A 24,324-nucleotide genomic window follows, 5' to 3' on the forward strand; every position below is an offset into this window, starting at 1 on the left:
ATGAAAACCTGCATAGACATGTGACCTGACCCGAGCACAGAGAGCATTTAAAAAAAAATCAAAAACAAAATGCTGCCTTTTTCCAGCAGTGCATATACCTTAACAAAAAGGGCATATTACATGTATTATTTTTGTATTACTTAAAATCTTTATTTTTCAACATACAAAACACTCAAGTGTATTCATACATGTCATGTCCCATCCAAAATAAATGCAAAAAAAGGATTAATACATCAGTCCATTCAGTACAGATGCAGACTTCATGTGCTTCTACCCTCCACACCATATAGTTATAGTTATATATTCTATCATATGCAGCAACATTTCTTATTCCAGTTACCAGTCCTGAAAAGCAGGTGTTCCAGATGCTCTCCAGTTCCTGAGAACACTTTGCTGCCCTGTCACTATTGCTGTCTGAGTCCAATTCTAAGGACATGGAGGGAGTGTCTAATTCCTCTAGATCTGAAAAAACTCCTTCCCACATCATTTCAACATCTTTTAGAGCTGCAACAGTTTATTTCTTCTATTGGAAAACAACAATACATAATTTTTAAATGTGGATGCCTCATGTCCTTCATCAAAACCTTTAAGAACTTTACAAACTCCTCTGCTGGTTGTGGGGCCTGAAAACATGACTCGTCGTTCATATCTCCAGAACGGAGATCTAGATAAACCATAATTTAGTGATAGGTTAATAAATGATAAAAGTGTATCCTCACAACACTCTGCTACATCTATACTTCTTATGGTTTAAGATTCTCTTTTCATAATTCAATCATACACTAAAAGCTTTATTTAAATGCGGATTTAACTTCAGCAAAACCAAAACACTTTTTCTGTTAATAAGCAATATATATGTTTATTCAAATGCTTGTTTTTATGATAAGTTTGGTTTCACTGAGTTATTCACTTCCACAACAATGGGACTTTTCCGACATGACTGACAGCTGTGACGGCCAATCTGTGCGCTTGCATTCAATGGAGCTGCTTACGACTGGTCCAACAGGTGTTTTGAACTTCCCAACCATGGATATCGCTGTTGCGCAAACTTAAAATTCTGAAAATTAATGAATATTTCATATTTAACATTTATGAATATGACTGATGTTGGCTAAAATACTAATACATACTAATGTAAAATATTTTTTAAAGCAATGACATATCCCAGACTGTGAAAATCAAAATACAAAGAATCCAATGAGTATGTAGTATATTGAAAATAATCTTTTTTGTGTGTTTTTTTTCATTTAAAAACATAGTGGCAACATGACAAAGACCTAGCATTTAAAGGGTTAATATTCTGAAAACTAATGAATATTTGATATTTATAAATAGGACTGATGTTGATTTGAAAAAAATAACTCAGTGAAAGTAGAAAATGAGAGTGTGTGATATTAAAGTGGGCCCTAAAGGGTTAAATGTTGATGAACTTTTCAGTTTGAAACAGTGCAGCCTTGTAGTCTGGTTTAGTGGACCAGGAGTCTGACAAACTATTTGCATGCTAATCAGTTAATCAAATCTGTGCATTCAAATAAGCATTGTGACTGACACACACACACACACACACACACACACACACACACACACACACACACACACACACACACACACACACACAGTCAGTTCACAACACTTCTAGAGAGAGAAAAATAACATTAGACGGTAAGAGCAGAGCTTTTAGTAAAGAATGGACAGACTCCTACATGTCCAGTCTTCTACAGACAGTTCAGTACCACTATGTTTCATCGTGTGTCCCGACTGTGGTGATTACTGAAGCAGTAATGTGAAGCTCCACTTGGACACAAAGCACTGAGAATCTTTCCAGCAAATATATTTCCTCAAATCCAAACTGAGCACACTGAAAATAAATCGGTTTATTTGTCAGCGTGTTCAAATACATCTTTTTGAAAACCAGTGTGTCCTTAATACAATATTCTGTGCTGCAACCAAAATAGATAGATTTAAATGCTTTAAATAGCATGGAGCCGAATTACAAATCACAAGCACAAAACTTTCTTCTAACCTTGTTTTTAATCAAAAATACTGAACAAACATGGAGAAATGCACCTCCTGTTGACTTTTCTTTAGCAAAGCTAAACAACTTTCATTTCTTTTATAAAGCTTTAACAGTTGGTCATATAAGAATGCATGAATCAAGTTAAAAAATAAATTAAGCTATATTCACGCAATGAATCAATGACCCATTTAAAACACATCCTAATAAACTCCATATGTCAGATCCCCTCTTTCTATCTTAAATTCATCAATATCAGTGAACTGACGCTGGAGCAGGTGATGCTGCTTTGACTTCTTATATTTCACATTTCAAACCTTCATCTGTGAGCCAGAGCTTTGCAGAGAAACCCGTGTGCAGAGTGCAGTGTTGACACTGAGGGGACATGAGTCCAGGTCAAGATGAGGACGGCTCAGAGTCAGAGCGGTTCTGCTCAGGTGGAAGTGGAGTGGCAGTGATCTTCCACAGCTCCTGCAGAGAGTGATAATAATGAACATTAATGAACCATGCACCATGTATGCTGCAGTGCAACACTCAGACTTCTCTTACAGTTTACATCATGTGTGTGAAAGCTTGAATGCTTAACATGAAAGAAATGGCCGAAAAGTGTTTTTGCAGAACATCATAATGTCAGAGTTGACCTTTGACATCTTGTAACCATCATTATATCTTATATTGGACATCTGTGAATTTTGAGCACAAGAATTCTTGAGTTATGGCCAAAAACATGGTTCCAGAACTCCTGAACCTAACTGGTGCAAGAACCAGAGCTCATTTGGTGGAAAGGAGGAGTGTTAGGTTGCTGCTGAGAGAAGGTATCGATGACCCTCTGACTGAAACTTCTCGCTGTTCCCTTTTATTAGGCTTTGAACAAGGCATACTTTGATTTTATATCTTCAACCTCCTCTAGGAGGAAGTCAAAGACCTCGTGGACAGGGCCTCAGCGAAACACTCCCACTTCACCGTCACTTCACACTCCGGTTTACCAGGCCTGTCCAACAGTCTCCTCCCGCAGCTCAACATCATATCAGAGGACAACACATGTAAACAGTGGACCTGAAATGTTCAATCAGATTCCTTTCAATCATATTGAGAAAAAGTGTGCATGTAAATGCAGCTACTGTCTATGAAAAGCTGCAGATCCTGCGTCTGCTTCTGCACAGAATGCCTTCAGAGAAAATGTGAAAATGAAACTGTAAGTAATCTGCATTTTTTCCCAATAAATTAAGATGGGCTCAGGTTAAAGATTAAAGTCTTTAAGGTTAAATTTTGTTTAAAGTTCAGCAATATCTTTCCAATGAGACTGTAGTGATGTATGTGTCCCTTACCAGCTGCTCTATGCGCTCATACAGAAGAAACTGTGCAAAGTTGGAGGGGAGCTGTTCCACTCTGAAGCTGCAGCGTTCGTCCTCCAGGTCCTGCAGCTGGGACAGACAGTGGTGGAAATGGTTGTAGGCGTCGCAGGAAACATCCAAGTGTCGCAGGGTGAAGTTCATCCTGAGAAAAAATCCAGGAACAACAGGAAACATGATCACTGATGAGCTTAGAACGTATTTGTGTGGAAGGTACCAATGAACTTTATTGATAGTTCATCAAGTTGGAATTTTCAGAAATGTTAAGAAACTCAAACTAATCATTTTTTTGTCTGTTAAAAGCCAAATGTGTAACTGCATTAAGACGGAAAGACAGAGGTTCCATCACCATCACCCTGAGACAGCTTTTAACTCATTCTACAGCTACAGGACATGGTTAGTGAAAGGATGAGAAAACAGGTGACGATGACTGTTTTATACATTCCTGTTTTTTCTTTTGTCAAGGAATTATGTTTCATTGATTTTTGGTTTGAATGAATGAAGGAATGTATGTAAACACTGCTGTATACGTAGATTTGTTTTCTTTTTTAAAAATGTATTTATTTTATTATTGCTATTACTGTTATGTATTTATTAATTATTGGAACTTTTTTAAATTTTAGCTATAATTAATAAAGAGCTTGACTAAGTTTTTCCCTTCATGGAGAAAGATTTTGATATGCGGGATGGGAGTGATGGGGTTTGTGAATGTTTGTTTTGTTTATTCCACTGTCATGGTACTGTCAGTGTATCGTACCGTGATGCCGATCTGTATCTAATACTGTCCAGCACTACACTGTAGAATATGAACATGATCTCTGTACCTGCACCACATGTCTCAGTCTCTGAAGAAAGTGAATTATTTGGGCCAGAAAATCCACCTGAGAATTCCATTTTAAGTTGTTTTCCATCAGGTTGCCTGGTTACTTGTATGCACACACCTGCTCAGCTGTACAGTGCTCGGTAATTACAGGGCTGTTGGCTCTTACCTCCCAGGGGTGAAAAATCATGTCTTTAGTTTTGAGAGGTGATGGCTGTTACACCAGACTTAAAAAGGCTTTTTCCTCTCGGTACACCGCAGGGCGGCTGTCACCACGCAGCCAGCTCAGAGTGATTGTTTCTGCAAAACCTCGGCCCCCAGTAACACACTTAAAGATCTGTGGATGGATTTCTCTTTACCTTTTCTCTATGGAGATGAAGATGGAGCAGGTGTGAGGAAAGTTGCTGCAGAGTCGGTACAGTGTTCGGAAAAGCCCATCTGTCAGATCGTCATCATAGCAAACTGGTGACACAAAAAAAATAATCGAAATATTGATTCTGCTTGTTTGTCAGTCTGTGTATGTGTGCTGTGCGGTTCTGTGATTCATATTCTAGCTTTACAGGCTGAAGGTACCCGCAGTACTGTTAACAAGATCCATACTAAATCCAGTGCTCAGGTCTGGAGGTTGATGGAGATAATACACTCAGCAGGATGATCCCTGTTGAAAGTCTAGGCTCTAGACTGCAGCTGAGAATCTGTGTTTAATGCAGTTTCTTTGTTTCACTGTATATACATAATCATGCTCACGACTTGAAACAAGAGCGCCGCCTGAGTGGGAAACTTTTACTCAGGGTACCACAGGAAAGGTTCCTGTGGAGAAAATAATTCACTCAGTGTGTTTATATGATGTTAGAAAAAATTGAATTATTCTGTTAGTCCGACTAAAAGTGGACTTTTAAAAAATATTTAAACATGTTAGTCCCACTGAAATAAGACTAATTTTCTCAAAATCAGATGAACACACCCAGATAATTCAACTGGAAGTGGAGCTATTCCATCATGTCAACTCCTCAGTCAGACTTAGCAGTGAAAATATTCTAAATATATTCAGTGAAAATATTCTAAATATAGTGTAGGCTACATTTAAACTGATAACAACAATGAAGCATTTTATTTATAAAGCACTTTTAAGGAAACTCAAAAAAACTTTACAAAAGTCAAGAAAGATAAATGTGACGTGTCACGGCGTGTACCAGACACAGCAGTTTTCTACCCTAAAGTTACTGTAAATAAACAGTTATGATTGTGACTGGGTCTATATCATAGACTGTGTAAATAATACAGGTTTATAGTGACCAGCTGAAAGAGGACACATCTCCTCCTGCTGTGGTGGAGTCGGACATACTTCATCATTAAATGGATTCTCCACCAGTGCTTGTATACTGGGACAAATGCAGCAGTAAAATGAAATGGCCTAATGGAGCTAAAACTGTATTTCCACTAAGCTGTGCATGTGAATGTACTGGCTTCCCATCAAAATGCCTTCTGAGTAAATGTCTGTCATGCATCTGAATTCACCAGAACTGTGGCGCTCAGAGATTTGTTTAGTTTGAAGACAGAATTGAAAGCCAAAAGTACACTTATGAAAGTATGGACTTGATAAAAATCGTAGGGGTAAAGGCCTCTACAGGCCTCAATAAATCTAATGAACTTTGTCACTGTCAGGGTTGAGTTCAGCTCCTTCACTTTCTGGATGAAGATTTTAGTGTTTGATCTCCTCAATAACCTACCATCAGCAGCGATGATGATCTTAGTGTTGTCGTACAAATTAGCCACTTCCTCCTCAGTCCAGCCGAACTCCATGTCAGCATCTACAACAATCACACAAATGGAAAGAGAAACATTTTCCATGCTCAGGTGCTTTTGTGAAAGTAAGCAGTAAAAGTGGGCTTTACTTGTTGTTTGAATGAGCCCAGATACAGATTTGCTCAGCAGTGATTATCCTCTGGTGCTATGAGCATTAACAGTCAGTATCAGACTGCACTCAATATTTAAGGACATGGATCAGGACTGAAATCTTAGGGAATATTACTAAAAAACGTTTCTGTCATAAGAAAAAGAAAAAGTAAAAGTATCAGATGAAAAAAAGACGTCTTGACATTTTCAGTATTACCATTAAGGTTAAGTGTAGTGAGGCTCTATGAATTTAAAGGCTTAAAGTTTAAAGGCTCTTAGGAAGACTGTGGTTGGTGTTATATAGTAGTTGATTTTGATTTTCCACACTTGCACTTCACCATTTTATTAGTAAATGACTGAAGCTTGTAAATGAAAGATAAGTGTGTGTGTTACCTGTGCACAAGTCATACTGGAGCCAATCCAACAGTCTCACCCTCACATCACCACCTGATCACAGACACAAAAAAAGAAAAAGGATAAAACTCAGACAATCCCAAAAGCATAAGTGACCATGAATAACTCTTTATCGAAACCCAGTGCTAAAACTCAAATTGTATCAAAATGTAACTTTCAATGCCTTTAAAAATATCAAGTCTCATCAAGTCAAAAGGTCACAACACAAAAACAAAACAAAACAGTGTCTTTTTAATACTGTGTGGTCACATGCATTTGTGAGCCGACACTCTGCTGAACTTCAGTGAAAACACGAGTTCTTATTATTGGTCGACTTCATCACATAAAAAATTTGAACAAATGGACAGATCAATTATCCACCCTGCGAGTGACAAACTGCAGCTGAAGAAAAAAAAAAGAACTCCAGGAGAGCTCTGCTTGGAATGCTGCGTTCACAGACACACGAAACCATCCAAAAATTAGAGAGGACACAGAATAATACAAAGAGGCATTTAAAAGATGCCCCCAAGAAAGAAAGTCATCCCCAAATACAAACATACAGCAATCAAATTTGATGTAAAAAGAATAAATAATGGGAAATAAGAGACTGAGAAAGAGTAATGTGGTGATGTTCTCTCACCTGTAGGCTCAATCATGTGTCTGTTTAATGTCACATTTCTCTTGCACATACTTAGAAGGTCTTCTCCCACATCTATAAGACAAAATGAGATACGTGTAAGCAACAAAACACAAACTGTAAGACGTCTACCGGAGATGTCTGTTGTTTTCTCAACTTCAGAAAAACTGTACTTGATCACAGCTTTCTAAATGCCTCGTAAAGAGCATCAGAGCAGACTTTAACCACTAACAGAGTGAGGAAGGCTGATGGCAGATGGTATAGACTGACAGCAGGATGTCAACTGAGGTTTCTTTGAATAAACTTCAGCCTGGAAGATCAATCTAGATCATTGGGATAAGAATGTTTGACAAAATCATCACAGCTCATAGATCACATTAACAGCTTTTTCTGAGGTATTTTTCTGAGTATCTCACAGCCTCTATAGCAGTCACCTAACAAGGTAGAAGGTAGATTTATTTGTCATTTTTTTCTTAAATTCAGCTTAAGAAGTCTCAGCCTGGAAAAAAGAAGCTGCACCTCAGTCAGCTTCATTTACTGATGAAGACAGGGGGTGCTGATGAATGCTTAGAAAAACTCTGTTGATGAATTCAGACTAAGATATCTTAAGAAACTAATAACATAGAGAACATACAGAACCCTTCTGATCAGTGTTTTCAGCATTAATGCAGCATTATACCTGTGCAGTACACTGTTTTGGCTACGGTTGCTGTGATGACACTGGTTAAGCCGGTACCCGCTCCCAGCTCCAGGACTGTAGCTCCTCTGAACAAGAGTGGCTTAGAGAGGATGAAGTCAGCCAAGAAGAGCGCCCCTCGCCAAACCTGATGTGAGCAGAACAGACATAATGCGTTAATGCCTTCCTAATATCAACTGCCACGTACACAAGTCATGGCACTGTTCAGCATTAAGATTAAGGATTTTTTTCAGTTCAGCAGCACTAATATTTAAAGTTTTCAGCATCAACGTGATATATATTTACTCACTCTGAGAGGATATCTATTCAGATTTATTTACATCAAAACTGTTACTTGCTACTTTAACCCTTTGAAACCTTAACAAATTGTCTTGACTTCTTTCAAAAACATGGGAAGAAGGCAATGAGTGACAAAAGAAGAAACTACCTAAAACTTAGCAAGAAATTAGTAAAAAGTACAAGAAAATTACCCCAAAATTTGTAAAAAAAAAAAAAAAAAAAAAAGAAAAAGAAAAAGAACCAAAACAAAACAAAACCAACTAACAAAAAAACAAGGAAATGATATAAGAAAAATGCTTAAACAATAATAATTTTGTAACAATTTCAAATTACTTTAATTATTATGATATACATATAGTTGTTCCCCTAGACATTTTCCCTAACTTTTGAAAAATAATTTTATAAATCTTCTAATTTCTTGCAATCTGTGGACCATTTCTTACCAAGTTGCTCAGTGACTTTTTCCCCATGTTTTTGAAAGAAATTGTACTAATTTGCACAGGTATCTAAGGTTAAAATACTTGTGAAATGCTTCTGAAAGTAGTACAAGAGAAGTAATGTCGCTCAAGGTTTTAAAGGGTTAAACTGCATCAGCTAAAACTTAATTTCCAATGCATATGCTGAATATATATATATGTACACATGTTTGTGTATATTGTATTTTGATATATTCCCCCCAATAGGAGTATGTGCAGACAGAAAAAAAGTGGACCTAAACTGCAACCCTGTGGAACCCCACGTGAAGTGTTTGCAGGTGTGGAGGATGAGCTCCTAGTAGAAAGACAGTGAACCCACTGCTTGAAATGTAAGAGTGGAACATATCAAGGCTCAACCCAAAGATGCCTAGAGATGCCTCAGAGTGTCAAGAAAACCAGGAGAACTGTGTGCTTAACAGTAACAAAAACTGAAACTGAGATCAAGAGAATTAGGATTTATATTTAAGAGCACTTACCAGCTTTGGCAGCACAGAGGAGGTTATTCGTCTCGGCAGAGCTGTCTCTGAGCCTGTTTACACTTGGTTTTAAAATGCATTTCAGTAATCCAAACACAAGTAGTCAGCCAAGACACATCGCCGTCAACACCTGTTTGTTATGAGTCTCTAGCTGACCACCTCTGTTTAGATTGTGTAACTGCCTTCATCACTTATGCATAAAGGTCAAAAGGCCCCGTGCACAGTTATTGCATCCACGCTCCTGACAGTCACGTTTCTTTTTGAGCACTAATGGTGAGGGGAGGAGCAGCAGACAAAAAGATGAATGGATGAAATTTTACTGACCTGTTTGCCAACGTCCTCCAGGGTTGTGGCCATAGTGTGCTCTGTAAAGACATTGAATTTATGAAATGTTGTGAAAGTGGCTCATTTACATGTTATGATTAAGTTCACTTCATCTTCAGGTTGAGACATGGCTACATTTTGCGGTTACTGAGCATGTTGGACGATACTGCGATAAATGTGCATCTCATTAGAAATCATTAGGACGCTGTCATGATCAAAGGGGTGGACTGGATATGTGTGCTGCAGTGAAACGTGTTTGCCATGTGAGTGGACTAGACTCTTGGCTGTCTAGCTAATAGGCTTTGCTTCATTTTGTTTAATAACCCTTATATTCAACTTGTGATTTCATCAGTGTCGTAATTGCTATCTGTATCCAAAGCACCATCTTCACAATTATTATCATCATTTTGAAAAATCAAAGACAGGAGAAGAAAAACTGTAAATAGGGTTAAAACTATCAGCCGGAGCAGGTAATACTGAAATATATGTTGTATGTATTACAGTATAACATTAATATAGCATTACACTGTCTATACACTGTCTGTCCACAGTCTCTCCTGAGATAGTGAAGGGTGCAGTGTGAACAGTGGATTTATTCATCAGGTATGCTGGGCAACAGAAAGGGTTATAAATAAATATTGAAAAAATTGTTTTCCTTTTTGTAATTCATGGCACCCGAGGCAACTGCTTAGCTCACCTATGACTAAAAACAGCTGTGCATCATAAACCAAAGGCAATGACTAAAACAGAGCACTAACACATATTCAGACCTTTTTTCTTTGTGATAAAACTGAGAATAAAAGAGTTTCTTCCCAGCACCCAAACCAGAAAAAATAATCTCGATTAAAATAAATCAACATGGGAGCAATCGACAGTAATAAATGTCAACTGGGCTGATTGGAGGGCCACCGAAACAATGAACACCTACAACATGCATTGAAAGCCCATTTCATGACTGAGTACCTGTATGGATATTTAACGTTAGGTTAAAAAGTTCGTCATGTGATGTCAGAGACAAACACCTTTACTTCTGAGTAACATTCATGATAATCTCTTCTGAAACTGTGAAAACAGGATAAAATGTAGGTTCTTACCAATCCTTATAATGTTGCTGAGAGACTTATCATCTTCATCATCTGCATCCTCCTCTTCTTGTTCCAGTTCAGGGTCGGACTGTTTGAGAATGACGGGACAGACCACATCTCGGTCCTCATTAGGGTTTGTCCTCGGTCTGGGGAGTCAGAAGAAAAGCGTGAAAAACATCAATGACAGACAAAAGTATACAAACCAAGCTGAGAGGAACATTTTCACTCAGCATGACCTCTGGAACCAGAATCACCGCCTGGAAGCTGCGCGCCTCTTCATGTGACACCCAAATATTAGTCATAATCTCATCTGACCAAATGTCTCCTCGTCTATGACACAATGGCCAGAAAAGTCTTTTTTTTTCAAAACATGATGTCGCAGTGAAATTGACCTTTGACCTTTAAGATGTAATAAGTCATCACATGCTCATTTTATCGTACTCGACATTAGTGTGAAATTTTATCACTATTACATATGAATTCTTGATTTATGGCCAAAATCATGTTTCGTGAGGTCACGGTGACGCTGACCTTTGACCTTCAACCACCATATTCTAATCAATAATTCTTGAGTCCAAGTGGAAGTTTGGCCTTCTTCAGATATCATGTTCAAGAGAAAAAGACGGATGCAGGGTCACAATGGCATGGCCTTTGACCACCAATGAACATTTTCACAAAATTTGAAGAAATTCCCTCAAGGTGTTCCTGACATATTACGTCCACAAGAATGAGACGGGCACATGCACCTATGGATCAACGCACGGCCAGACAGCCTGAAACATCATGCCTCCAGCCTCGACTGTCAGCGGTGCAGGAGCAGAGAAAATGTTTAACACGTTAAACCTAAACGGGTCTGTAACTGCCTGAAAGAGAGGACAATGTTCCTCAGCATCAGGTGACATTTAATAGCAACAACAAGGTCTGCTACTTTATTTAATCAATAGTTAAAATTATGGACTGAAGCTGTTACTCAGATTAGAGATTGGGTAGAAATGTTGAAGAAAGCCAGAATTAACCCATTCAGAACCCAATTATTATCCAAATCACAAAAAAATATTGTAATGATGAATTTTTACTCCAAATACACTCATCGATCATTAGCAAAAAAACTTTTTTGGATTAACATTCTTTTTCTTCTGTCTATTCAAAAAGACAAAGATTCTCAATGCAGAAATCACCTACTAGTAAAAATGATGCAAACAATAAATGGTCGTTACAGACCTTTTTTCAGGACTGGATATGTGTGCTGCAGTGAAACGTGTTTGCCATGTGAGTGGACTAGACTCTTGGCTGTCTAGCTAATAGGCTTTGCTTCATTTTGTTTAATAACCCTTATATTCAACTTGTGATTTCATCAGTGTCGTAATTGCTATCTGTATCCAAAGCACCATCTTCACAATTATTACCATCATGTAATGATGAATTTTTACTCCAAATACACTCATCGATCATTAGCAAAAAAACTTTTTTGGATTAACATTCTTTTTCTTCTGTCTATTCAAAAAGACAAAGATTCTCAATGCAGAAATCACCTACTAGTAAAAATGATGCAAACAATAAATGGTCGTTACAGACCTTTTTTCAACAAAAAATGTGATTATTTATTTTTCAGCAGTGGGTGAATATTAATAAGCAGGTTTCCATTACAGATTTGCCCAAAAATTTAAGCAATATTTTCTAACTGTTGATAAAATACAGTTGCGAGATGACTTTCTATTAGGTGATGTTCTGTGACTTCTCCTCTGGTGATAACATTCCAAGAAACATGGTGATGGATGCTGAAAACATTAGAAGCTTTATTTCTATTGCAGCCACCACTAGCCGCCATTATTTCCAATTCAAGACCACGCAGACGTGTTATGGAGCCAAAATGGAAAGGCGAGCCCCTTACATAGCCACAGAAGAAACAAATTCAAAACTTTCAAAGAGTTATGTGATGCAGTAACAGCTCTTGTAGCTCCTGCTGCATCATGAGGGAGCCATAGCATCATGTGACCTAGAAAAGCCATTGGGCGTATTACATATTCGCAGGTTAATGAAAACCCACCTACAGGTATCCATGTACCGAGCATCAGTGACATCAGTGAGGTGCCTGCACAAAGACCAGAGAATATTCAAAGAAAAGAGCCACCCAGCAGACTACAGAGCAGCTGCTGTCCTCAGGCTGTGAGACTCCTCCGCCTCACCCTCCACCATAAATAAATGACGTGGAACTTCCTGTTCTGCTGGTTTACCAGTTTAACATTCTGCTATTTTTTGTACTACCCTCACTCCAAATCAGCTAACATCCCTTTCGGTATATAGTCAACACTGGACTGAAATTTACACGCAACACTTTTGTTTTTGTTCCTATTTTTCACAGGTTTAAGTTAAAGATCTAAGATGCTTTTTTACACACTCAACAAATATATTTATTTTGAATTTGAGTCATAAAAGGTGACAGGTGTGTCTGATTAAACAGCATCATTACTACCTTGGATGACGGACACTCTTAAATGTGCCGTTTGATCACAACACAATGACACAGATGGAGTGTGTCATTAGCTGCTGACTGCAGAACATCCACCAGAGCTGCTGCCTCTGAACGTAACATTCATTTCACTAGCAGAGGACGTCTCTGGAGGCCAGAGTTAGATATAGAAAATTTGATTTAGAAAAACATTGACATTAACTGTTGAGCAGAGGAGGATCAGTTCAGACAGAAGTGGTAAAGCTCAAAACTATGTAAGCCGTTGTCATTCCCAGGACTTAATACCAAATGCTTTGTCACGCCCCTGAGCGTATCACAGGGAAGCCTTCAGCGTTTCTACGTGTCGCACAGCTGAAACACACTGTAACGTGGTTAATATTGTAAAACTACTTGGTTAGGTTTAAAAAAACGATCATGTTTTGGGTTAAATAAGCACTATTGTTGAGTTACAATCACGTATGATATGATCACGTATTCAACAATTCATGTTGAATTTACACTTCTGGATCACTTCAGGATTGCTTCTATGTGTAATGATGCACACATATTTATAAGCAGGGGTTGAGGAACATATATAACATATAAACAAATCCTGGGTTCATCCACATTTATACCAATACATTTCCATGACTTTGAGGCAAATCTTAAAGACCATACATATTCTAAAATGACTTTCAATACTCCTTAGCTGTTCTGTTTTATTACTATATAACAGCTTTTTTAAATGTATATTATTTAAAAAAAATGAACAATGAATTCTGAACAGGATTAAAATATTATATATATAATATATTATAAATATCTAAATATAACTTAGGGGCTTTTTGTAACTTATAAGGAGAGAGGGGGTGGTGCAAAAATAGAGAGGCATGTAAAGTAATTTTTCAGCACTGGGGTGGGGCTTACGCTTTTGATTTTGGCTTCAGAGGAGGGGCGTACAACTTTAAAAAGGCTCTACTTTGTATACATTTTATAATAATAATTTTAGCACCATTTAAGAAAACATGCCTTGCAAACCATGTTTTCTTTCTTCATTTTTTTGGGTGGGGGGGTGTCACTTTTTTTTCCTTAAAGATTTTTTTAAGGAGAAAAAAAAATCTGAGGTTTAAAAGGTATGTTTTCCTCAAAAATCAGCAAAATGAAACTGTTTATCACAGCCAGACACTATAAAAGCAGAAATTATTACTGGATGATTTTCACACTTACAAAGGTCCTTGAAAACATCATGTGTTACTACACAGGTTTGTGACAGAAATATCCATCATTTTTCCAAAACTTTCAGGGTATAATTAGTTTTCACAAATTTTTCCAGGCCTGGAATTTGCTATTTGCAAATTGCATGACTTTTGTGGGTTTTCCACAACCCTACGAATCCTGAAAAAAGATATTTTTAATGTGTGGTGTGTATCTGCATGTTTCTGTATGGGATATGTATTGGCTGTGAAAACAAACTTTCCTCTGGATCAATAAAGATTTATTTCCCACAGTGAGAGCACAGTCAGACAGTTCATCAGTACTTCACTGCAGTATGACCTGCATGACCTTTCTTACCGGCGTGTGATGTCAAAGTCTCCGTCCTCATCCAAAAATGGTTCATTTCCTTCCCCGCCCTCCTCTTCATCTTTAACGTGTGCGACTTTAGTGTCTTTGTCCACGTCCTCATTGGATTTATTGCGTTCCTGCACTTCCTTCAAACGTTTCCCTGGGTCCTTCCTGTCCTGCCTCTCACCATCTGGCATGATCCTGAATCTCGAGATGAAGACTGGATGGACCAGCACAGCAAAGTTAGAACACAAGTGAAAAGAAATGAACAAAGTAGAAAAGCAGAATTATTTATTTGATTTATTCCAACAAACCACAGTCTGATTTTATCATGCTTCATCTGAGCTTTCATGATCATCAAACACACACCTAAAGCTTAAAATGTCTGATTGAGGTTTCTTTTGGTTCTGTTTTAAGTTATTATCAAACTCTTACTTATTTGTATGCTAAGATAATTTCATTGGATTTGTATATAATATTCAATTATTATATAATCATTTTACAAAATCCTTCTTTTCAAATGAATAATTGAGCAAACTGAGCAAACTCTTACTTGCTTTATCATTACAAAATAAGCACCACACTTGAGTCTCTGTTTAAGATGCGAGAATGGCAAATAAAAAATCAACACATTTGAGTGTATTCAACATTAGGTAATACCATCAAAAAGCCTATTTTTTAAATGATTTTGTCAAGACTGATCATTTTTATATGCACAAAAAATGTTTATACTGAAAACAGTTAATGGATGTTGTTAGACTGATTTCAACATGATTTATTAGTTTTTATTTTATGATTACAGTGACTGTACATTTTGTACATAGTGTACAGCTGCCGACCACTGAATCTGACAGATGTAATTTCTCCCACAAGCTTACAGATCCAACTTCTGAGGTCCTTGTTACAAACTAGAGCTGTTTAATAATAAAACAATTATCTCTTCATTTATCAGATACAGTACTTTCTTCATCAATTGATCAATCTCCAAATGTCTTGTTTTGCTTTGACATCTGTGAAAACCCAGAGAGATTCAGTCTACAGTCTGACATCAAACAGAGAGAAGTATAAAATAATCAGAAAGCAGAGAATCATCACTTTTTTTCTTTAATAAAATGACAAAACAATTATCAACTGCAGCCTATTAATTTTCTCTTCATCAGCTATTTGACAAATCATTTTATTCAAAACTATTATTGCTACAATATGATACATGATATAATATTGATATATGAAATTATGGGCACAATATGTTGTTTAAGATGGGGTTGATATTTTTAATTGCAAATTAAAAACCTACCTTTTTAGGTTGGCTTTTAATTAAACTTTATCTGTTGACTATTTATTCATATTCTGTATCACTTTTACCACTTCCTACACATTTTATTATTTTTTAAACTATATATTCATATATTTTTTTTACTTATAGGTATCTTATGAGTATTTTTTTTATTACTCTTGTCATTTTATGTTTATTTATTTATTTTTATCTTTCTCCTTATAGGTTTTGTCCTGACTGATGTTTCCTCACTTATGGTAGCATTTCCTCCTGGTTTTAATGAGCACTGATGTTGATTTTTGTGTTTTTATTCACATGCTTGTGTGCCTGTTTGTGTGTGTGTGTTACAATGATGTGTTATACAAATACAGCTGATTGGTTGAACTGGGAGAATGAGTCTTCTGAGCATGAACTGATGTCACTAGCTTTAATGTTAAGATGGGATTTTGACAAAGATTCCTGAGTGAAACTTGTCTCTAACAAACTCAGCGCTCACGTCCTCATCCTGCATCAGACAACTCTGGGTGTAAGGCGTAAAAGCAAAGATGGAATCGTACACACCGGGCTGTCCGACCCCATTGAGGCGTGTCATCAGGTGGCGTGCGTTGGGCAGGAGCATGTGGACATCTGACAGCACAGTATCATGGTGGAAAGTGATGCGGTCCATGGCCGATCACTCATGGTGCAAAACAGCAGAGCAGCAGTCTGCTTCCCAGGACCTGAGGAGACTGGGCACACACATGCACACGCACGCGCGCGCGCGCACGCACGCGCACACACACACACACACACACACACACACACACACACACACACACACACACACACACACACACACACACACACACACACACTAGTGCTGAGCGTCAGGACTGTACTGACAGTTTCTTTGTAGAAAATGCGGACAAAAACTTCACACAATACTTCATATGGAAAAGGAGGAAACTCCACTCAGTTGAGCAGAAGGAGTGCACACATTACACCTGTTTGAAAAGCTTTACACCGGCTGCCTGTTAGTTTTAAAATGATTTTATTCGTTTATAAGGCGTTGTGTGGCCTTTCATCAGACTACATCTCAGAGAGGCTTTTGGTTTATGACCCTCAAAGGCCCCTCAGGTCCTCCAGCTCCTCTACTGTAGCTGCTCCTGCAGAAGTAAAACATTACGCTCCAAAATGCTGGAACAGCCTGCTGGAGCATCTGAGACGAGCTGCAGTCTGGCTTTTATGTCTTACTATCACCATGTTTTGATTTACACTTGTTCTGTTCATTAAGATCAATTTCTGCTTATTTCCTATGTTGTTCTTGTTTTTTTTTCTTTTTTTTGTTTGTTTGTTTCTTATCAAACCTTGAAGCACTTTAAACATTTAATTGACTGTGTTTTAGGTCCAGTTCTGCGGCTGAATAAAGAGTTGTATTCACTGCGCAGTGGAGACAGAAGTTCACAGCAGTGTGTTGACTGCTATCTATACAACAACAGTCTTTACAGGGTTTAATGTTCCTCCATCAAAGGCTGGACTAAAACAATGAGCTGCGTGCCGAGCTCATCGAGAGCCAACGCACGGAGGCAGAGTGAACGTGACCCTGGACAGGTTCAACATCAATTCAACGTCATACAATACAGTTCAGATCTAACTTTGGGCCCTTCAACGCCTCAAAACCTGTCATTGTGAATGAGAAGCTAGAATAAATTGCAATAGTTTGTTTTTTGCTCAAATTCACATCACATCAATTCAAAATCACATTTAAATCTAACTTTTAAGGAGCATTTAGTGTTTTGGGACTGTTCTTTATGAGGGGGGAAGGGGTGATAACGTAAGCACTGAGGAGGGCCTTGTGTTTTTAATTTTGGCTTAGGTGAGGGACATACAACTTAAAAAGGTCCTATTTTATATTCATTTTAAATAAAAACCTCACAAACCAGCACCCCCAACGTCCTCTGATAAATAAAGTCTCACAACAGCGGCACAGAAAATAAGCGATAGTGCAACAAAAATATTTTAACCACCTAAAAAAAAATCAGTATCAGTGTAAGTGTGAGCAATATTTGAATATCGTCTCCTCTTAAGCTTCCACAGCAGCTGATGGAGGCAGCAGTGAGCAGCAGCTCTGTTGTTCAGTCGAGTAAAATGACTCCAAATGAAATGTTTTTCTCAGTGGAGTTTTTGGTATTTTTGATATAACGGCTTCAAATCCCCATCAGTAAGAGCTGTCTGACAGCAAGGTAAAGCACTGAAAATATTCTAAATATTGCATACACTTAAACTGATATTGATTTTTTTAGGTGGCTTAAACTAATCAATGAAGGCAGAGTTTAGTCAGCACCTTTTGATCATATGTGACACAGCAGTTTTCCACCCTGAGCTTATTGTAAATAAACATTGTTATTTTGATTGCATCTATATTATATACTGTATAAATAATATAGGTTTATTGCCACTAGTAGAGAGAGGGCTTATCTCCATCTGCTGCGGTCAGACGAACCTCTGTCAATAAATGGATTCTCCTGCGCTGCTTGTATTTTGGGACAAGGACAGGAGTCACATTAAATGACCTCATGGAGCTATAACTGGAGCTCCACATGTGTGTGTAGGTGAGAACTGACGGGGTGTGGGATTCTGTGCTGCTCACACACACACACAGAGCCAAGGAGGCTCACATTACACTGACAGTGTGTGCTTTAATACAGAGCGGCTATCAACTCCTCCCTCCTCTGGATCTGTTACTTTTATCAAGAATCCAGACTATATATAGATATTCCCTTTGGTTAGATTTTTTTCAGCACTGATTAAATCATTGATGTGCTGCTGTTGCTTTTTTAACCCTTTCAACCCTGCATCAACACTAATTTTCTTGTGCTGTTTGATTACAAAAAAAAACATTGGGGAAAAAAAATATCAGCAACTTAGTTTGAAAAGTCTCACAAATCGCTAAAATGAAAATTTGCTTTAAAGAGGGACTGAGGATGATTTAAAATTACCAAATAACTATGGATGCACGATATCGGATTTTTTGCTGATATCCAATATGCCGATATTAAACAGCTCTTTTGACCAATAACTGGTACCGATATTGATATAGCAACTTTTTTCTCCAACTAATTTTAGTGATTATCAAGTCTCTTCTGTAGTGGAATTTACATCAAATTCTGCATCTTCTTATCATGATGACTCACCAGCAGATAAAGACAATGAAACACAATGCTTTGAGCAAATAAAGAAAACTACTTCAACTTGTTTGTACATGTTTACTTTGTCAATTAAAAAAATCTGCATATGCATGTTGGCTAATTCCAATATTTCATTTGAAAGTTAATATCTGCTGATACTCAGGTTTCAAAGGGTTAAAAACAAAAGGCCTAATACATGAAACTAGGGCTGCAGGCAGCTATCAATTATTTTAAGTAATTGAGTAATCTACTGATTATTCTTGCGATTAATCGAGTGATCAGATGTGCGTGCGGAAATGTTTTCATTTAATTACTTTTGCTTCATTAAATGGTAAAAGTAATATAAAGGGGAGAAAAAATGAATGAGCAACTTTGGTTGCATTTTCTTTTAGAAAAATCTATATTTTATTGGTAACATTGCAAAAGTCTGTGAAGTGAGCACTAAAATAGTAAACTAAACCTCAAAACAAAACACACTGAGTGCATTTCACGTCTACCATATTATTCTGGGTTTTAACATATATATATATATATATATATATATATATATATATATATATATATATATATATATATATATATACAAACCCCAATTCCAATGAAGTTGAGACGTTGTGAAAAACGGAAATAAAAACAGACTACAATGATTTGCGAATCCTTTTCAACCTATATTCAATTAAATACACTACAAAGACAAGATATTTAATGTTCAAACGGACAACCTTTATTATTTCTTTGCAAATATTCACTCATTTTGAATTTGATGCCTGCAACAAGTTCCAAAAAACCTTTGCATCAGTCCATCTCAGATGAGCTCGGGCAAAGAGAAGCTGGCAGCTTTCACTTTGCATGGTAGAGTTTTAACTTGCACTTGTAGATGTTGCGACAAACTGTGTTAACTGACAATGGTTTTCCGAAGTCTATCCTTTACAGAATGATGTTGGTTTTTAATGCAGTGCAACCTGAGGGATCAAAGGTCATGGGCTTTCAATGTTGGTTTTTGGCCTTGCTGGCTTACGTGCAGAGATTTCTCCAGACTGTAGACGATGAAATCCCTAGATTCCTTCCAATTGTACGTGGAGAAACGTTGTTCTTAAACTGTTGGACTATTTGCTCACTCAGTTGTTCACAAAGTGGTGAACCTCGCCCCATCCTTGCTTGTGAACGATTGAGCCTTTCGGGGATGCTCCTTTTATACCCATCATGCACTCACCTGTTTCCAATTAACCTGTTCACCTGTGCAATGCTCCAAACAGGTGTTTTTTGAGCATTCCTCAACTTTCCCAGTCTTCTGTTGCCCCTGTCCCAGCTATTTTTGGAACATGTTGCTGTACTACAGTTGTTCCATATTTGTTACTGTGCTGAGGTTCGGGCAAATAACTATAAAACTTAATTGCATTCACCAATTGTTTCGCAAAAGAGAGCAATAAGAATCATTCGCAAAGCTGGATACCGGGATCACACAAACTTATTATTCTTACAATCAAAATTACTAAAATTTCAGATCTGGTGGAATTTCAGACAGCACAAGTCCTATTTAAGCTAAGAATAATCTACTATCTGAAAAAAGTAAAAAACAACAAGAAGAAGTTGTTTTATTTCTATCTGTGGGGTGAAACTACAGAACAGTCTGAGTGAGGAGCTTAAAAATGTCCAAACATAATCCAATTTAAAAAGCGATATGTAGAAATGGTTTTCACAAGGTACAGGAATGAAGAGGGTGTTTGATGACTTCAAAGTGATTGCCGTTTATTTATTCATTTGTGTTGTTTGTCTCTTCTTTGTTAACTATTGTACAGGTCATATAAATAAGGACGCTGAATAATTAGTGCATCAGTGCATTATGGAGAAGGGGTGGGATTAAAAACATTTTTTGTATATTCATTTTTTTGTCTGCTTGTGAATGTATAACTTATTCTTTTCCCTGTTATGTATTGTTTACATGTTCAAAATAAAAAATATTCATTCATCAGCTGGCGCACAGTCTGTAGGCTATTCAGGCACGTTTTATAAAAACAAAACAATAACTATTTTTGTGCATTTTCAGGATTAACTCTCTAACCAGCTGCTGTTGGATGCTCCGTCAGTTTTCCCTCTTTCGTGTATTAGGGGGGACGTGACCCCCGCTCCCCCGTGGAGATTACGCGCCCGGTCGAGGGCTCTTAATCAGGAGAAATGTGACCAACCGTGTTAAAACACAGTGCGCTGTGTGGTCTCCTGGATTAAACGAAGCCTCGAAGCAAATCATTTTGCCTCGATGATTTTTATTAATCGAATTATTCGATATACTCGAGTAATTGTTTCAGCCCTTCATGAAATTATAGATTCATGACTATAACAGTGTCGCAGTCAGAAATATGCATTCACATTATGTTCCTCAGTTTTGTAAAGCTGCACATGCGCCTGCGTCTGTTCAGAAATCTCAGTCCCTGTGGAAATGGACACATGGACGCCCCTTTAAACTCACCGCTTGTTACAGACGCGTCAACGCCAACGCAACAAAGAAAGTGCAGTTTCAGCAACTGTGTAGCACCGGTGAGGCTTTATGCCTGTGATGCCTTCTACAAGCTATTTAACCCTTTGAAACCTAAATATTTTTTTAAATGTATTATTATTTTAGGGGAAAATGTCCACAAAGCTATGATTATAATTATTTTAGTTATATATTTAAAGCTGTGCTAAAGCATTTTTTTTTAAGAATTTCAGCACTTTTTGGGTCATCATCTGTTTTGTTTTGGGGGGTTTTTTGCTTATTTTTAAGTTACTTTTCTTGTAATTTTTTTTTTTTTTTTCAAATTTCTTGCTCATTCCCACTCTCCCCATGTTTTTGAAAGAAATCAAACCAGTTTACTCAGGTTTCAAAGGGTTAACAAAGAGATGATACTAAAATGGAAATAAATTTATATTATAAATTTTTATAATTTTCCTTCACTTCATTTTTCTGAATGTTATATTTACCTCACAAATTAATATTTTTTGCATAAAAAATAGAGTTTATATAACAGAATGTTTTATATAAAATTTAATTACTAGGTAGTTTTAATTGTTGCAATTGCCAACCATTTTTATAAACAAGTCTTTTTTTATAGTTGTGAGTTTTTGTGGGGGTTTTTTTTTTTTCTTTTTTCATAATTTTGAGGTGTAGGGGTGTTTTTCCATTTTTTTTCTTTTTTAAATTTGATGTTTTGTTAAAAAGTTAATTACCAGTTCATACAAGAAGCCTACAGCTGAAACCATTAGCTGACTAATCACTTTGCCATTAATTGCCAACTATTTTGATAAACACGTAAATCTTTTTCTATTTTTTAAAAAAATATATTTTAGTTTTGAGGGTGTTTTTTCCCCAATATTTTTCTGAATTGGTACTTTCACTTTACATACTCTGAGTAAATAATCCTGATCATACATATTTACTTTCACTTAAGTTACATTTCCATGCAGGGCTTTTACTTTAACAGCGTGTTGTTGGTACTTTGGAGTAAAGGAACAGTACTTTTTCCTTCACTTCATTTATCTGAATGTTGTATTAACTTCACGAATTAAGTTTTTGTGTTAAAAATAGTTGTATTGTTTTATTAAAAAATAAATTACCAGTTAATGCAAGTAGCCTACAACTGAAACAATTAGCTGATTAATCGCTTGGCCATTAATTGTCAACTATTTTGAAATACATTTATGTCTTTTTCTATTTATTTTTATTATTTAAAAAAATAGTTTGGGGTATGTTATGTTTTACAATTTTTCTGCATTGTGTACTTTTACTTTAAATACTTTGAGTGAATGTCTCTGATTATACTTATTTACTTTCACTTAAGTAACACTTTGAATGCAGTACTTTTACTTGTAATGAAGTACTTTCACAGTGTGGTGTTGGTATTTTTACTTGATTAAAGGACCTGCATACTCCACCACTGTCCTCATGTGACCTCTGCTGCTGATCTGCACGGTCCAAAGTCAGACAGTCATTTTGCGTTTCAGTATCGATCCTAAGCGACAATATGAGCTCTGGATGCAAATGTTTCATAATGTGAAGCAAATGTGAAAAGCTCTCTTTACAATGTTGCACCATCGACTCATTATTGTTGTCACTTTGCTCACAACGTGTGCTGCTGCGCCAGTCTGCAGGTTCATGTGAGGACAAATAACTTGGTTTCACCCACAGAGACTCAGCAGCTCTGTGTGCTAACCATACCGTCTGTGGTGCTAACCATACCGTCTGTGTGCTAACCATACCGTCTGTGGTGCTAACCATACCGTCTGTGTGCTAACCATACCGTCTGTGGTGCTAACTGACGGTCATATTCAGACGGGGGGGGGCGGGGGGCAGCCGCGCTTCAACACTCAACATAACGCCTGAACTCCAGCGCTTAAACCCCTGCATGTATGACGGTTAAACCTCCAGGACACAGAGACAGTGGGACAGACAGTGTCCGCGGCTGATATCAGAGGATTAACGCAGTGAAGTGACGGCTGCTGTCACATCTTTACGCGTTTTAAACGTGTAGAAAAACGAACAAAATGCAGCCATAAGAGGTTTTTAAAAAATGATCAGCTTCTCTTACCTTTCCAGCATCAACAACAGCAGAAAGTCCTCCTCTGTGACACACCCCCAACCCAACAGGCTGTGGTGCACCGTCGTAAGTCGCCCGGAGTGTGAAGTGAAAATATGGCTTCCGTTCCGCCAAAATCAAACGCGTCTCATCAGTAGTTCCACTTCCGCTGACTTGTCATGGACAACTGCCATAGAAATATAGGTCTATGGACAACAGCAAGGACCTTCTGATTAATAACGTTCTAATAATTATCCGAGCAAATCCAAACATATTAAAGTGAAAGCTACATTTAGTGTTTTTCATAATGATTTTATTTCCCATTTGAAAGCCATTAACCCTTTGAAACCTGAGCAAAAGAGAAAAAAACTTGTGAAAAACGATATTTATAATTTTCACAATTATATATTTAGAATTATGTTAGAAAACTTATCTTTTAAACTTTTTTTACCGGTAATTTCCTGGCTTGTGTCTTTTTAAAAACGTTCTCACTTAAATAATAAAATAACTAATTTAATTAATGTATTTATTATTCTTATAATAATAATAATAATAATAATAATAATAATAATAATAATAATAATAATAATAATAATAATAATAATAATAATTTTCAGTTAATTTTCTTGCACTTTTTATTAATTTTTAAAATTAATTTGTACTTTTTTTTTTTTTTTTTTTTACAAAAGCTCATTACCTTGCCATGTTTTTAAAAGAAATCAAGCCTGTTTGTTCAGGTTCCTAAAGGTTAAGATAGTAGATTTTATCTACTGAAGTTGCCTTCAGGTCAAGTGTTGGTGAACAAACTGGTCTTTTAGGAGAATTAGAATTCCAGAAGGAATAACAGAGGCAAACTCCTCTAAGGTAACA

General features: G+C 37.0%; 1 protein-coding gene across 1 annotated transcript; it reads right to left on the minus strand.

Moving 5' to 3' along the window:
- Positions 1–2,012: 2,012 nt before the first annotated feature.
- On the minus strand, positions 2,013–23,624 carry mettl22 (methyltransferase 22, Kin17 lysine). Its single transcript, XM_042505789.2, has 12 exons — positions 23,467–23,624; positions 16,299–16,465; positions 14,471–14,681; positions 10,459–10,595; positions 9,365–9,405; positions 7,792–7,936; positions 7,116–7,187; positions 6,476–6,529; positions 5,917–5,997; positions 4,546–4,648; positions 3,343–3,511; positions 2,013–2,485 (listed from the first exon to the last, which is right to left on the minus strand). Exons 2-12 carry the CDS (start codon positions 16,402–16,404, stop codon positions 2,411–2,413), a joined length of 1,194 nt encoding a protein of 397 aa, XP_042361723.1. The 5' UTR covers positions 16,405–16,465; positions 23,467–23,624; the 3' UTR covers positions 2,013–2,410.
- Between the last annotated feature and the right edge of the window lie 700 nt (positions 23,625–24,324).

The sequence above is a fragment of the Plectropomus leopardus genome, chromosome 18 (genome assembly GCF_026936395.1).
Source record: "Plectropomus leopardus strain MGB_pleo_1.0 chromosome 18, ASM2693639v1, whole genome shotgun sequence".
Lineage (NCBI taxonomy): Eukaryota > Metazoa > Chordata > Actinopteri > Perciformes > Serranidae > Plectropomus > Plectropomus leopardus.

Excerpts from the sequence above, each read along its gene's own strand:
- mettl22 (XM_042505789.2), bottom strand. The coding sequence starts at position 16,404 with ATGGACCGCATCACTTTCCACCATGATACTGTGCTGTCAGATGTCCAC. Across the intron at positions 4,649-5,916 it reads GATCATCATCGCTGCTGATG|TTTGCTATGATGACGATCTG; the intron begins GTAGGTTATTGA and ends TTGTGTCACCAG. Across the intron at positions 2,486-3,342 it reads ATGAGCGCATAGAGCAGCTG|GAGCTGTGGAAGATCACTGC; the intron begins GTAAGGGACACA and ends CACTCTCTGCAG.